Source organism: Engystomops pustulosus, unplaced genomic scaffold (assembly GCF_040894005.1).
Source record: "Engystomops pustulosus unplaced genomic scaffold, aEngPut4.maternal MAT_SCAFFOLD_90, whole genome shotgun sequence".
Lineage (NCBI taxonomy): Eukaryota > Metazoa > Chordata > Amphibia > Anura > Leptodactylidae > Engystomops > Engystomops pustulosus.
Genome location: NW_027284977.1, coordinates 122,682 through 138,239, shown reverse-complemented (window position 1 = coordinate 138,239; position 15,558 = coordinate 122,682). Strand labels below are relative to the sequence as shown.

Sequence of the window (15,558 nt, the reverse complement as noted above, 5' to 3'; positions counted from 1 at the left end):
GACCCCCCCCCCCCTAATGAAATTATACACAACTCTCAAACTTTAATTAAAATGCTGCCCCTTTATTCCCCATCCAGTGTGCGTGTATATATATATACACTGCAGGGGATCCTTGCCCGGGCGGCTCAGTGTGGACCAGGCCGGATGTTGGAGGAGACTTGTCGCAGAGTTGGGCTCCGCTGTCTTATTCTGCACCGTCACTCTGAATGATAAGCCTCTTGTAGTAGAAGATGTGGATTCCTGTTTTGCTTTACTCCTGCAAACTGCAGTGAACTTTTAGAACAGCCAGGATTTCGGTCACATAGGGACACCTTTCTTCATCCAAGTGTGGCAGAAGGCAATCAGCCCTTGTGGCGCTCATTCCTCTTCCAGCTTACAGATGGTTACACTCCCTTTTCTGCGCCGTCAGTGCCAGGTGGCACCAGTTTTGAGCCTCTTTGTGTTAATATTTAGTTTTGGGCTCCTCCCAGGGCAGTATAAGACGAGGAGCCAGAAGAGATTGTCAGACAGGACGGCTGCACAATGCAGAGGAGGCTGACAGTGGTGGAGGGCATGGCCCTGGCCCAGGACATCGCCCAAAACTGGCAGCAAATCTGGAACTTCCAAGCCAGGAAGGGGGACGTGTTACTGGATACATACCCCAAATCTGGTGAGACCTTGGGGGGCCTAATGCATTGATGAAGCTGACTAGGGTCCTGCAGGGGTTAGGGATGCGCAGGACACTGCTTGGTCTTAGTCTTGATGGGGATTGCACTACCTTTTGGCAGGGAAGATTTGGGTTAGGGTCTTAGGGCCCACTGTTTGTATTTTGTGGGATTAATAAGGTAAATTTTGTTCCTTATCCTGATGTTAAGGAACCACCTGGATGCAAGAGATTGTAGATCTCATAATGAACGATGGAGATGAGCAGATCTGCAGGAGAGCCCCAGTCTATGAGCGGATTCCATTTATCGAACTGCTTCACCTGATGAAACCAGGTAAGGGCATTCCATAGGTGGTGCAATGGTCTGCAGAGCGATGCATCATGGGAACCTGTAGGTAACATGGTCTGGGCAGCATTGTGCTGTATGAGGGAAGCGCTTATCTTCAGTCCGGTGCTTGGTGCAGGGGATGCGGTCACTGCAGGTCCGTTATTCACAGACCGTCCGCGTTCGTCTCTTTTTGGGTCTGGATGAACACCTCTGTAACCCTGCACCCCGGGAGGTCCCTATACACAGTGGCCCAGATCTATTAAAGCCCCTGCACTCGTTTTCTGCCAGCTTTGCCTGTTCTTTCTAGAGTAAACTGCTTGTAAAAGTGCTTACATAAAGTCTCCACGCCGCACTATACCCAACGCAACATAAATTTCTGCAATGCCGGGGGCGTCCGGTGCTCAGTCAGACTGCGCACCAATGTATCATGCAGAGTCCGACAGAAATGTGTCGCACGCCCCATGGTAAAGGTGCAGCATAAAAAGGGGTGCATTCTGTCGGAGCAGTGCAGATGGTGCCAGATTCGTGAAGAACGTACGCCACAAATCCTGAATCTGGCGCCCCCTGCACATAGTATACAAAACACAGGACATTGCACATAGTACACACTGCACATAGTACACAGGACACTACACATAGTACACCCTGCACATAGTACACACTGCACACAGTACATAGGACACTGCACATAGTACACACTACACATGGTACACAATACACAGGACATTGCACTTAGTACACCCTGCACATAGTACACAGGACACTGCACATAGTAAACACTACACATGGTACACAATACACAGGACATTGCACATAGTACACCCTGCACATAGTACACAGGACCCTGCACATAGTACACACTGCACATAGTACACAAAACACAGGACATTGCACATAGTACACACTGCACATAGTACACAGGACACTACACATAGTACACCCTGCACATAGTACACAGGACCCTGCACATAGTACACAGGACACTGCACATAGTACGCACTACACATGGTACACAATAAACAGGACATTGCACATAGTACACCCTGCACATAGTACACAGGACACTGCACATAGTATACCCTGCACATAGTACACAGGACCCTGCACATAGTACATAGGACACTGCACATAGTACGCACTACACATGGTACACAATACACAGGACATTGCACATAATACACCCTGCACATAGTACACAGGACACTGCACATAGTACACCCTGCACATAGTACACAGGACCCTGCACATAGTACATAGGACACTGCACATAGTACACACTACACATGGTACACAATACACAGGACATTGCACATAGTACACCCTGCACATAGTACACAGGACACTGCACATAGTACACCCTGCACATAGTACACAGGACCCTGCACATAGTACATAGGACACTGCACATAGTACACACTACACATGGTACACAATACACAGGACATTGCACAAAGTACACCCTGCACATAGTACACACTGCACATAGTGCACACTGCACATAGTACACAGGACACTGCACATAGTACACACTGCACATAGTACATAGGACACTGCACATAGTACACACTACACATGGTACACAATACACAGGACATTGCACATAGTACACCCTGCACATAGTACACAGGACCCTGCACATAGTACACACTGCACATAGTACATAGGACACTGCACATAGTACACACTACACATGGTACACAATACACAGGACATTGCACATAGTACACCCTGCACATAGTACACACTGCACATAGTGCACACTGCACATAGTACACAGGACCCTGCACATAGCACACACTGCACATAGTACATAGGACACTGCACATAGTACACACTACACATGGTATACAATACACAGGACATTGCATATAGTACACACTGCACATAGTACACAGGCCACTGCACATAGTACACCCTGCACATAGTACACACTGCACATAGTACACACTACACATAGTACACCCTGCAAATAGTACACCCTGCACATAGTACACACTGCACATAGTACACAGGACCCTGCACATAGCACACACTGCACATAGTACATAGGACACTGCACATAGTACACACTACACATGGTACACAATACACAGGACACTGCACATAGTACACCCTGCACATAGTACACACTGCACATAGTACACAGGACACTGCACATAGTACACCCTGCAAATAGTACACACTGCACATAGTACACACTGCACATAGTACACAGGACCCTGCACATAGCACACACTGCACATAGTACATAGGACACTGCACATAGTACACACTACACATGGTACACAATACACAGGACACTGCACATAGTACACACTGCACATAGTACACACTGAACATAGTACACACTGCACATAGTACACAGAACCCTGCACATGGTACACCCTGCACATGGTACACCCTGCACATGGTAAAGACTACACATGGTACAGACTACACATGGTACAGACTACACTGCATATAGTACACCATACACAGGACACTGCACATAGTACACACTGCACTTAGTATACACTGCACATAGTACACACCCTGCACATAGTAGACACTGCACATAGTACACAGGACACATGGTACAGACTACACTGCACATAGTACACACTGCACGTAGTCCACAATACACAGGACACTGCACATAGTACACAGGGCACATAGCACACACTGAACATAGTACACACTGCACATAGTACACCCTGCACATAGTAGACACTGCACATAGTACACAGGACACATGGTACAGACTACACTGCACATAGTACACACTGCACGTAGTACACAATACACAGGACACTGCACATAGTACACAGGGCACATAGCACACACTGCACATAGTACACACTGCACATAGTACACCCTGCACATAGTAGACACTGCACATAGTACGCAGGACACATGGTACAGACTACACTGCACATAGTACACACTGCACGTAGTACACAATACACAGGACATTGCACATAGTACACACTGCACACAGTACACACTACACATGGTACACAATACACAGGACATTGCACATAGTACACAGGACACTGCACATAGTACACCCTGCATATAGTACACACTGCACATAGTACATAGGACACTGCACATAGTACACACTGCACATAGTACATAGGACACTGCACATAGCACACACTGCACATAGTACACACTGCACATAGTCCACACTACACATGGTAAAGACTACACTACACATAGTTTCATAGTTTAATTTCATAGTTTATACGGTTGAAAAAAGACACTTGTCCATCAAGTTCAACCAAGGAAGGGTAGGGATTGGATGAGGAAGGGATTTAGGGGAAACAATTCTATATAATATAACCATCAATATTATTTAGGTGTAAAAAGGCATCTAGACCCTTCTTGAAGCTCTCTGCTGCTCTCTCCCTGCCTGAGGCAGGCTATTCCACAGATTGACCGTTCTCATAGTAAAAAAGCCCTGTCGCCTCCGGTGATTAAACCTTGTTTTCTCCAAACGGAGGCAGTGCCCCCTCGTCTTTTGATTTGATTTAATCTGGAACAACTTACCACCATATTTTTTGTATGGACCATTCATATATTTATATAAATTAATCATGTCCCCTCGTAGTCGTCTCTTTTCCAGACTAAATAAATCTAGTTGTTTTAATCTTTCCTCATAACTGAGACCCTCCATACCCCTTATCAGTTTTGTGGCTCTACGTTGAACCCTCTCCAGCTCCAGGGCCTCCTTTTTATGGACCGGTGCCCAGAACTGGACAGCATATTCCAGGTGTGGCCGAACCAGTGCCTTGTATTGTGACATAATACACACTACACATGGTACAGACTACACTGCACATAGTCCACAATACACAGAACACTGCACATAGTACACACTGCACATAGTACACAATACACAGGACACTGCACATAGTACACCCTGCACATAGTACACACTGCACATAGTACACAGTGCACATAGTACACAATACACAGGACACTGCACATAGTACACCCTGCACATGGTACACCCTGCACATGGTACACCCTGCACATGGTACAGACTACACTGCATATAGTACACCATAAACAGGACACTGCACATAGTACACAGTGCACATAGTACACACTGCACGTAGTACACAATACACAGGACACTGCACATAGTACATACTGCACATAGTAAACCCTGCACATGGTACACCCTGCACATGGTACACCCTGCACATGGTACAGACTACACTGCATATAGTACACCATAAACAGGACACTGCACATAGTACACACTGCACATAGTACACACTGCACGTAGTACACAATACACAGGACACTGCACATGGTACACACCCTGCACATATTACACACCCTACACATAGTACACAATACACAGGACACTGCACATAGTGCACACTGCACATAGTACACACTACACAGGACCCTGCACATAGTACACACTGCACATAGTACACACTGCACGTAGTACACAATACACAGGACACTGCACATGGTACACACCCTGCACATATTACACACCCTACACATAGTACACAATACACAGGACACTGCACATAGTACACACTGCACATAGTACACACCCTGCACATATTACACACCCTACACATAGTCCACAATACACAGAACACTGCACATAGTACACAGTGCACATAGTACACAATACACAGGACACTGCACATAGTACACACTGCACATAGTACACCCTGCACATGGTACACCCTGCACATGGTACACCCTGCACATGGTACACCCTGCACATGGTACAGACTACACTGCATATAGTACACCATACACAGGACACTGCACATAGTACACACTGCACGTAGTACACAATACACAGGACACTGCACATAGTACACACCCTGCACATATTACACACCCTACACATAGTACACAATACACAGGACACTGCACATAGTACACACTGCACATAGTACACACTGCACATAGTACACACTACACAGGACCCTGCACATAGTACACACTGCACATAGTACACACCCTGCACATATTACACACCCTACACATAGTCCACAATACACAGAACACTGCACATAGTACACAGTGCACATAGTAGACAATACACAGGACACTGCACATAGTACACACTGCACATAGTACACACTGCACGTAGTACACAATACACAGGACACTGCACATGGTACACACCCTGCACATATTACACACCCTACACATAGTACACAATACACAGGACACTGCACATAGTACACACTGCACATAGTACACACCCTGCACATATTACACACCCTACACATAGTCCACAATACACAGAACACTGCACATAGTACACAGTGCACATAGTACACAATACACAGGACACTGCACATAGTACACACTGCACATAGTACACCCTGCACATGGTACACCCTGCACATGGTACACCCTGCACATGGTACAGACTACACTGCATATAGTACACCATACACAGGACACTGCACATAGTACACACTGCACATAGTACACACTACACAGGACACTGCACATGGTACACACCCTGCACATATTACACACCCTACACATAGTACACAATACACAGGACACTGCACATAGTACACACTGCACATAGTACACACTACACAGGACCCTGCACATAGTACACACTGCACATAGTACACACCCTGCACATATTACACACCCTACACATAGTCCACAATACACAGAACACTGCACATAGTACACAGTGCACATAGTAGACAATACACAGGACACTGCACATAGTACACACTGCACATAGTACACCCTGCACATGGTACACCCTGCACATGGTACACCCTGCACATGGTACAGACTACACTGCATATAGTACACCATACACAGGACACTGCACATAGTACACACTGCACATAGTACACACTGCACGTAGTACACAATACACAGGACACTGCACATAGTACACACCCTGCACATATTACACACCCTACACATAGTACACAATACACAGGACACTGCACATAGTACACAGGGCACATAGTACACACTGCACATAGTACACACTACACAGGACCCTGCACATAGTACACACTGCACATAGTACACACCCTGCACATATTACACACCCTACACATAGTCCACAATACACAGAACACTGCACATAGTACACAGTGCACATAGTAGACAATACACAGGACACTGCACATAGTACACACTGCACATAGTACACCCTGCACATGGTACACCCTGCACATGGTACACCCTGCACATGGTACAGACTACACTGCATATAGTACACCATACACAGGACACTGCACATAGTACACACTGCACATAGTACACACTGCACGTAGTACACAATACACAGGACACTGCACATAGTACACACCCTGCACATATTACACACCCTACACATAGTACACAATACACAGGACACTGCACATAGTACACACTGCACATAGTACACACCCTGCACATATTACACACCCTACACATAGTCCACAATACACAGAACACTGCACATAGTACACAGTGCACATAGTACACAATACACAGGACACTGCACATAGTACACACTGCACATAGTACACCCTGCACATGGTACACCCTGCACATGGTACACCCTGCACATGGTACACCCTGCACATGGTACAGACTACACTGCATATAGTACACCATACACAGGACACTGCACATAGTACACACTGCACATAGTACACACTACACAGGACACTGCACATGGTACACACCCTGCACATATTACACACCCTACACATAGTACACAATACACAGGACACTGCACATAGTACACACTGCACATAGTACACACCCTGCACATATTACACACCCTACACATAGTCCACAATACACAGAACACTGCACATAGTACACAGTGCACATAGTACACAATACACAGGACACTGCACATAGTACACACTGCACATAGTACACCCTGCACATGGTACACCCTGCACATGGTACACCCTGCACATGGTACACCCTGCACATGGTACAGACTACACTGCATATAGTACACCATACACAGGACACTGCACATAGTACACACTGCACATAGTACACACTGCACGTAGTACACAATACACAGGACACTGCACATAGTACACACCCTGCACATATTACACACCCTACACATAGTACACAATACACAGGACACTGCACATAGTACACACTGCACATAGTACACACTGCACATAGTACACACTACACAGGACCCTGCACATAGTACACACTGCACATAGTACACACCCTGCACATATTACACACCCTACACATAGTCCACAATACACAGAACACTGCACATAGTACACAGTGCACATAGTAGACAATACACAGGACACTGCACATAGTACACACTGCACATAGTACACACTGCACGTAGTACACAATACACAGGACACTGCACATGGTACACACCCTGCACATATTACACACCCTACACATAGTACACAATACACAGGACACTGCACATAGTACACACTGCACATAGTACACACCCTGCACATATTACACACCCTACACATAGTCCACAATACACAGAACACTGCACATAGTACACAGTGCACATAGTACACAATACACAGGACACTGCACATAGTACACACTGCACATAGTACACCCTGCACATGGTACACCCTGCACATGGTACACCCTGCACATGGTACACCCTGCACATGGTACAGACTACACTGCATATAGTACACCATACACAGGACACTGCACATAGTACACACTGCACGTAGTACACACTGCACGTAGTACACAATACACAGGACACTGCACATAGTACACACCCTGCACATATTACACACCCTACACATAGTACACAATACACAGGACACTGCACATAGTACACACTGCACATAGTACACACTGCACATAGTACACACTACACAGGACCCTGCACATAGTACACACTGCACATAGTACACACCCTGCACATATTACACACCCTACACATAGTCCACAATACACAGAACACTGCACATAGTACACAGTGCACATAGTAGACAATACACAGGACACTGCACATAGTACACACTGCACATAGTACACCCTGCACATGGTACACCCTGCACATGGTACACCCTGCACATGGTACAGACTACACTGCATATAGTACACCATACACAGGACACTGCACATAGTACACACTGCACATAGTACACACTGCACGTAGTACACAATACACAGGACACTGCACATAGTACACACCCTGCACATATTACACACCCTACACATAGTACACAATACACAGGACACTGCACATAGTACACACTGCACATAGTACACACTACACAGGACCCTGCACATAGTACACACTGCACATAGTACACACCCTGCACATATTACACACCCTACACATAGTCCACAATACACAGAACACTGCACATAGTACACAGTGCACATAGTAGACAATACACAGGACACTGCACATAGTACACCCTGCACATAGTACACCCTGCACATGGTACACCCTGCACATGGTACACCCTGCACATGGTACAGACTACACTGCATATAGTACACCATACACAGGACACTGCACATAGTACACACTGCACATAGTACACACTGCACGTAGTACACAATACACAGGACACTGCACATAGTACACACCCTGCACATATTACACACCCTACACATAGTACACAATACACAGGACACTGCACATAGTACACACTGCACATAGTACACACTGCACATAGTACACACTACACAGGACACTGCACATAGTACACACCCTGCACATATTACACACCCTACACATAGTACACAATACACAGGACACTGCACATAGTACACAGGGCACATAGTAGACACTGCACATAGTACACACATTTTTAATAAATGTGGGCCAATTGATGAATAATATTCCTGTAAATATAAAATTAACGGTAAGGGAAATCCATATAGAGCATTAAAGGGAACCAATAGAAAGTGACCTAATAAATCACAATCAGTTTGTTGTTACAGTCCAGCATGGTGACATCATAAAAATAACTGATTGTACAGAGTCAAGGAGGCAGAAATATCAGTGCTGAAGTCAAGCTCCTCACTCATTAACTGGAATCTGGTGCATTCTGAGGTGGGGAGAGCTTGACTTCAGCACTGATCTCTCCGCCTCCATGACTTTATACGACCAATCTCACTTGGAAGTAGATTATTTAGATGATGCCACCACACTGGGATGTGAACTAAACTTAATGTGGTTTATTCAGGTGATTTATGCTGACACGTTGCCTCTAATGCCCACGCATGCTCTTCTGGGGGGTTCTGGGAAGGGGATATGTCTCCAGAATTGTAGAAGTAAAAGTTTAAATGAGAAGGAGAAGATAAAAAGGTAATAAAAGTACATAATAGTGCTGGGTTGTGCTGTGGGTAGTTTGCTCACCGTTACCACTGATGTCTTTATATGGGGCTGGGGTCACCCCTACCACACTGATGTCTTTATATGATGCTGGGGTCACCACTACCACCCTGATGTCTTTATATGATGCTGGGGTCACCACTACCACTGATGTCTTTATATGGGGCAGGGGTCACCCCTACCACACTGATGTCTTTATATGGGGCTGGGGTCACCACTACCACACTGATGTCTTTATATGATGCTGGGGTCACCACTACCACTGATGTCTTTATATGGGGCTGGGGTCACCACTACCACTGATGTCTTTATATGGGGCTAGGGTCACCACTACCACCCTGATGTCTTTATATGGGGCTGGGGTCACCACTACCACACTGATGTCTTTATATGAGGCTGGGGTCACCACTACCACTGATGTCTTTATATGGGGCTGGGGTCACCACTACCACACTGATGTCTTTATATGGGGCTGGGGTCACCACTACCACACTGATGTCTTTATATGATGCTGGGGTCACCACTACCACTGATGTCTTTATATGGGGCTGGGGTCACCACTACCACCCTGATGTCTTTATATGGGGCTGGGGTCACCACTACCACACTGATGTCTTTATATGAGGCTGGGGTCACCACTACCACTGATGTCTTTATATGGGGCTGGGGTCACCACTACCACACTGATGTCTTTATATGAGGCTGGGGTCACCGCTACCACACTGATGTCTTTATATGGGGCTGGGGTCACCACTACAACACTGATGTCTTTATATGGGGCTGGGGTCACCACTACCACCCTGATGTCTTTATATGATGCTGGGGTCACCACTACCACTGATGTCTTTATATGGGGCTGGGGTCACCACTACCACACTGATGTCTTTATATGGGGCTGGGGTCACCACTACCACACTGATGTCTTTATATGGGGCTGGGGTCACCACTACCACACTGATGTCTTTATATGATGCTGGGGTCACCACTACCACCCTGATGTCTTTATATGGGGCTGGGGTCACCACTACCACACTGATGTCTTTATATGGGGCTGGGGTCACCACTACCACACTGATGTCTTTATATGATGCTGGGGTCACCACTACCACACTGATGTCTTTATATGATGCTGGGGTCACCACTACCACTGATGTCTTTATATGGGGCTGGGGTCACCACTACCACACTGATGTCTTTATATGGGGCTGGGGTCACCACTACCACACTGATGTCTTTATATGGGGCTGGGGTCACCACTACCACACTGATGTCTTTATATGATGCTGGGGTCACCACTACCACTGATGTCTTTATATGGGGCTGGGGTCACCACTACCACCCTGATGTCTTTATATGGGGCTGGGGTCACCACTACCACACTGATGTCTTTATATGAGGCTGGGGTCACCACTACCACTGATGTCTTTATATGGGGCTGGGGTCACCACTACCACACTGATGTCTTTATATGGGGCTGGGGTCACCACTACCACACTGATGTCTTTATATGATGCTGGGGTCACCACTACCACTGATGTCTTTATATGGGGCTGGGGTCACCACTACCACCCTGATGTCTTTATATGGGGCTGGGGTCACCACTACCACACTGATGTCTTTATATGAGGCTGGGGTCACCACTACCACTGATGTCTTTATATGGGGCTGGGGTCACCACTACCACACTGATGTCTTTATATGAGGCTTGGGTCACCACTACCACACTGATGTCTTTATATGGGGCTGGGGTCACCACACTGATGTCTTTATATGGGGCTGGGGTCACCACTACCACACTGATGTCTTTATATGGGGCTGGGGTCACCACTACCACACTGATGTCTTTATATGGGGCTGGGGTCACCGCTACCACACTGATGTCTTTATATGGGGCTGGGGTCACCACTACCACACTGATGAATTTATATGGGGCTGGGGTCACCACTACCACACTGATGTCTTTATATGGGGCTGGGGTCACCACTACCACTGATGTCTTTATATGGGGCTGGGGTCACCACTACCACCCTGATGTCTTTATATGGGGCTGGGGTCACCACTACCACACTGATGTCTTTATATGGGGCTGGGGTCACCACTACCACACTGATGAATTTATATGGGGCTGGGGTCACCATTACCACACTGATGTCTTTATATGGGGCTGGGGTCACCACTACCACTGATGTCTTTATATGGGGCTGGGGTCACCACTACCACTGATGTCTTTATATGGGGCTGGGGTCACCACTACCACACTGATGTCTTTATATGGGGCTGGGGTCACCACTACCACACTGATGTCTTTATATGGGGCTGGGGTCACCACTACCACACTGATGTCTTTATATGAGGCTGGGGTCACCATTACCACTGATGTCTTTATATGGGGCTGGGGTCACCACTACCACTGATGTCTTTATATGGGGCTGGGGTCACCACTACCACACTGATGTCTTTATATGGGGCTGGGGTCACCACTACCACACTGATGTCTTTATATGGGGCTGGGGTCACCACTACCACACTGATGTCTTTATATGATGCTGGGGTCACCACTACCACTGATGTCTTTATATGGGGCTGGGGTCACCACTACCACACTGATGTCTTTATATGGAGCTGGGGTCACCACTACCACCCTGATGTCTTTATATGGGGCAGGGGTCACCACTACCACTGATGGCTTTATATGAGGCTGGGGTCACCACTACCACTGATGTCTTTATATGGGGCTGGGGTCACCACACTGATGTCTTTATATGGGGCTGGGGTCACCACACTGATGTCTTTATATGGGGCTGGGGTCACCACTACCACACTGATGTCTTTATATGGGGCTGGGGTCACCACTACCACACTGATGTCTTTATATGGGGCTGGGGTCACCACTACCACACTGATGTCTTTATATGGGGCTGGGGTCACCACTACCACACTGATGTCTTTATATGGGGCTGGGGTCACCACTACCACCCTGATGTCTTTATATGGAGCTGGGGTCACCACTACCACCCTGATGTCTTTATATGGGGCTGGGGTCACCACTACCACTGATGTCTTTATATGGGGCAGGGGTCACCACTACCACCCTGATGTCTTTATATGAGGCTGGGGTCACCACTACCACACTGATGTCTTTATATGGGGCTGGGGTCACCACTACCACTGATGTCTTGATATGGGGCTGGGGTCACCACTACCACACTGATGTCTTTATATGGGGCTGGGGTCACCACTACCACACTGATGTCTTTATATGGGGCTGGGGTCACCACACTGATGTCTTTATATGGGGCTGGGGTCACCACTACCACACTGATGTCTTTATATGGGGCAGGGGTCACCACTACCACACTGATGTCTTTATATGGGGCTGGGGTCACCACTACCACACTGATGTCTTTATATGGGGCTGGGGTCACCACTACCACACTGATGTCTTTATATGGGGCTGTGGTCACCACTACCACACTGATGTATTTATATGGGGCTGGGGTCACCACTACCACACTGATGTCTTTATATGGGGCTGGGGTCACCACTACCACACTGATGTCTTTATATGGGGCTGGGGTCACCACTACCACTGATGTCTTTATATGGGGCTGGGGTCACCACACTGATGTCTTTATATGGGGCTGGGGTCACCACTACCACTGATGTCTTTATATGGGGCTGGGGTCACCACACTGATGTCTTTATATGGGGCTGGGGTCACCACACTGATGTCTTTATATGGGGCTGGGGTCACCACTACCACACTGATGTCTTTATATGGGGCTGGGGTCACCACTACCACACTGATGTCTTTATATGGGGCTGGGGTCACCACACTGATGTCTTTATATGGGGCTGGGGTCACCACTACCACACTGATGTCTTTATATGGGGCTGGGGTCACCACACTGATGTCTTTATATGGGGCTGGGGTCACCACACTGATGTCTTTATATGGGGCTGGGGTCACCACTACCACCCTGATGTCTTTATATGGGGCTGGGGTCACCACTACCACACTGATGTCTTTATATGGGGCTGGGGTCACCACTACCACTGATGTCTTTATATGGGGCTGGGGTCACCACTACCACTGATGTCTTTATATGGGGCTGGGGTCACCACTACCACACTGATGTATTTATATGGGGCTGGGGTCACCACTACCACACTGATGTCTTTATATGGGGCAGGGGTCACCACTACCACACTGATGTCTTGATATGAGGCTGGGGTCACCACACTGATGTCTTTATATGGGGCTGGGGTCACCACACTGATGTCTTTATATGGGGCTGGGGTCACCACACTGATGTCTTTATATGGGGCTGGGGTCACCACACTGATGTCTTTATATGGGGCTGGGGTCACCACTACCACTGATGTCTTTATATGGGGCTGGGGTCACCACTACCACACTGATGTCTTTATATGGGGCTGGGGTCACCACTACCACACTGATGTCTTTATATGGGGCTGGGGTCACCACTACCACACTGATGTCTATATATGGGCCTGGGGTCACCACTACCACCCTGATGTCTTTATATGGGGCTGGGGTCACCACTACCACACTGATGTCTTTATAAGGGGCTGGGGTCACCGCTACCACCCTGATGTCTTTATATGGGGCTGGGGTCACCACTACCACCCTGATGTCTTTATATGGGGCTGGGGTCACCGCTACCACTGATGTCTTTATATGGGGCTGGGGTCACCGCTACCACCCTGATGTCTTTATATGGGGCTGGGGTCACCACTACCACCCTGATGTCTTTATATGGGGCTGGGGTCACCACTACCACTGATGTCTTTATATGGGGCTGGGGTCACCACTACCACACTGATGTCTTTATATGGGGCTGGGGTCACCACTACCACACTGATGTCTTTATATGGGGCTGGGGTCACCACTACCACACTGATGTCTTTATATGGGGCTGGGGTCACCACTACCACACTGATGTCTTTATATGGGGCTGGGGTCACCGCTACCACACTGATGTCTTTATATGGGGCTGGGGTCACCACCCTGATGTCTTTATATGGGGCTGGGGTCACCACACTGATGTCTTTATGTGGGGCTGGGGTCACCACCCTGATGTCTTTATATGGGGCTGGGGTCACCACTACCACTGATGTCTTTATATGGGGCTGGGGTCACCACTACCACACTGATGTCTTTATATGGGGCTGGGGTCACCACTACCACACTGATGTCTTTATATGGGGCTGGGGTCACCACTACCACCCTGATGTCTTCATATG

The 15,558-nt window shown here is 47.6% G+C and overlaps 1 protein-coding gene across 2 annotated transcripts in view; it reads left to right on the top strand.

Annotated features, from left to right (window-relative positions):
- The first annotated feature begins 461 nt into the window (after positions 1 to 461).
- LOC140106923 (sulfotransferase 1C4-like) overlaps positions 462 to 15,558 on the top strand; it is a 115,735-nt gene continuing 100,638 nt past the window's right edge. Inside the window, exons 1-2 of one of the 2 annotated variants that reach the window (XM_072131561.1) lie at positions 473 to 649; positions 855 to 977. In XM_072131561.1, the coding sequence (XP_071987662.1) occupies positions 523 to 649; positions 855 to 977 (250 nt within the window). In that variant the 5' untranslated portion in view covers positions 473 to 522. Of the gene's footprint in view, positions 650 to 854; positions 978 to 15,558 lie in introns of both variants that reach the window. The other variant, XM_072131562.1, reaches the window with a different exon arrangement.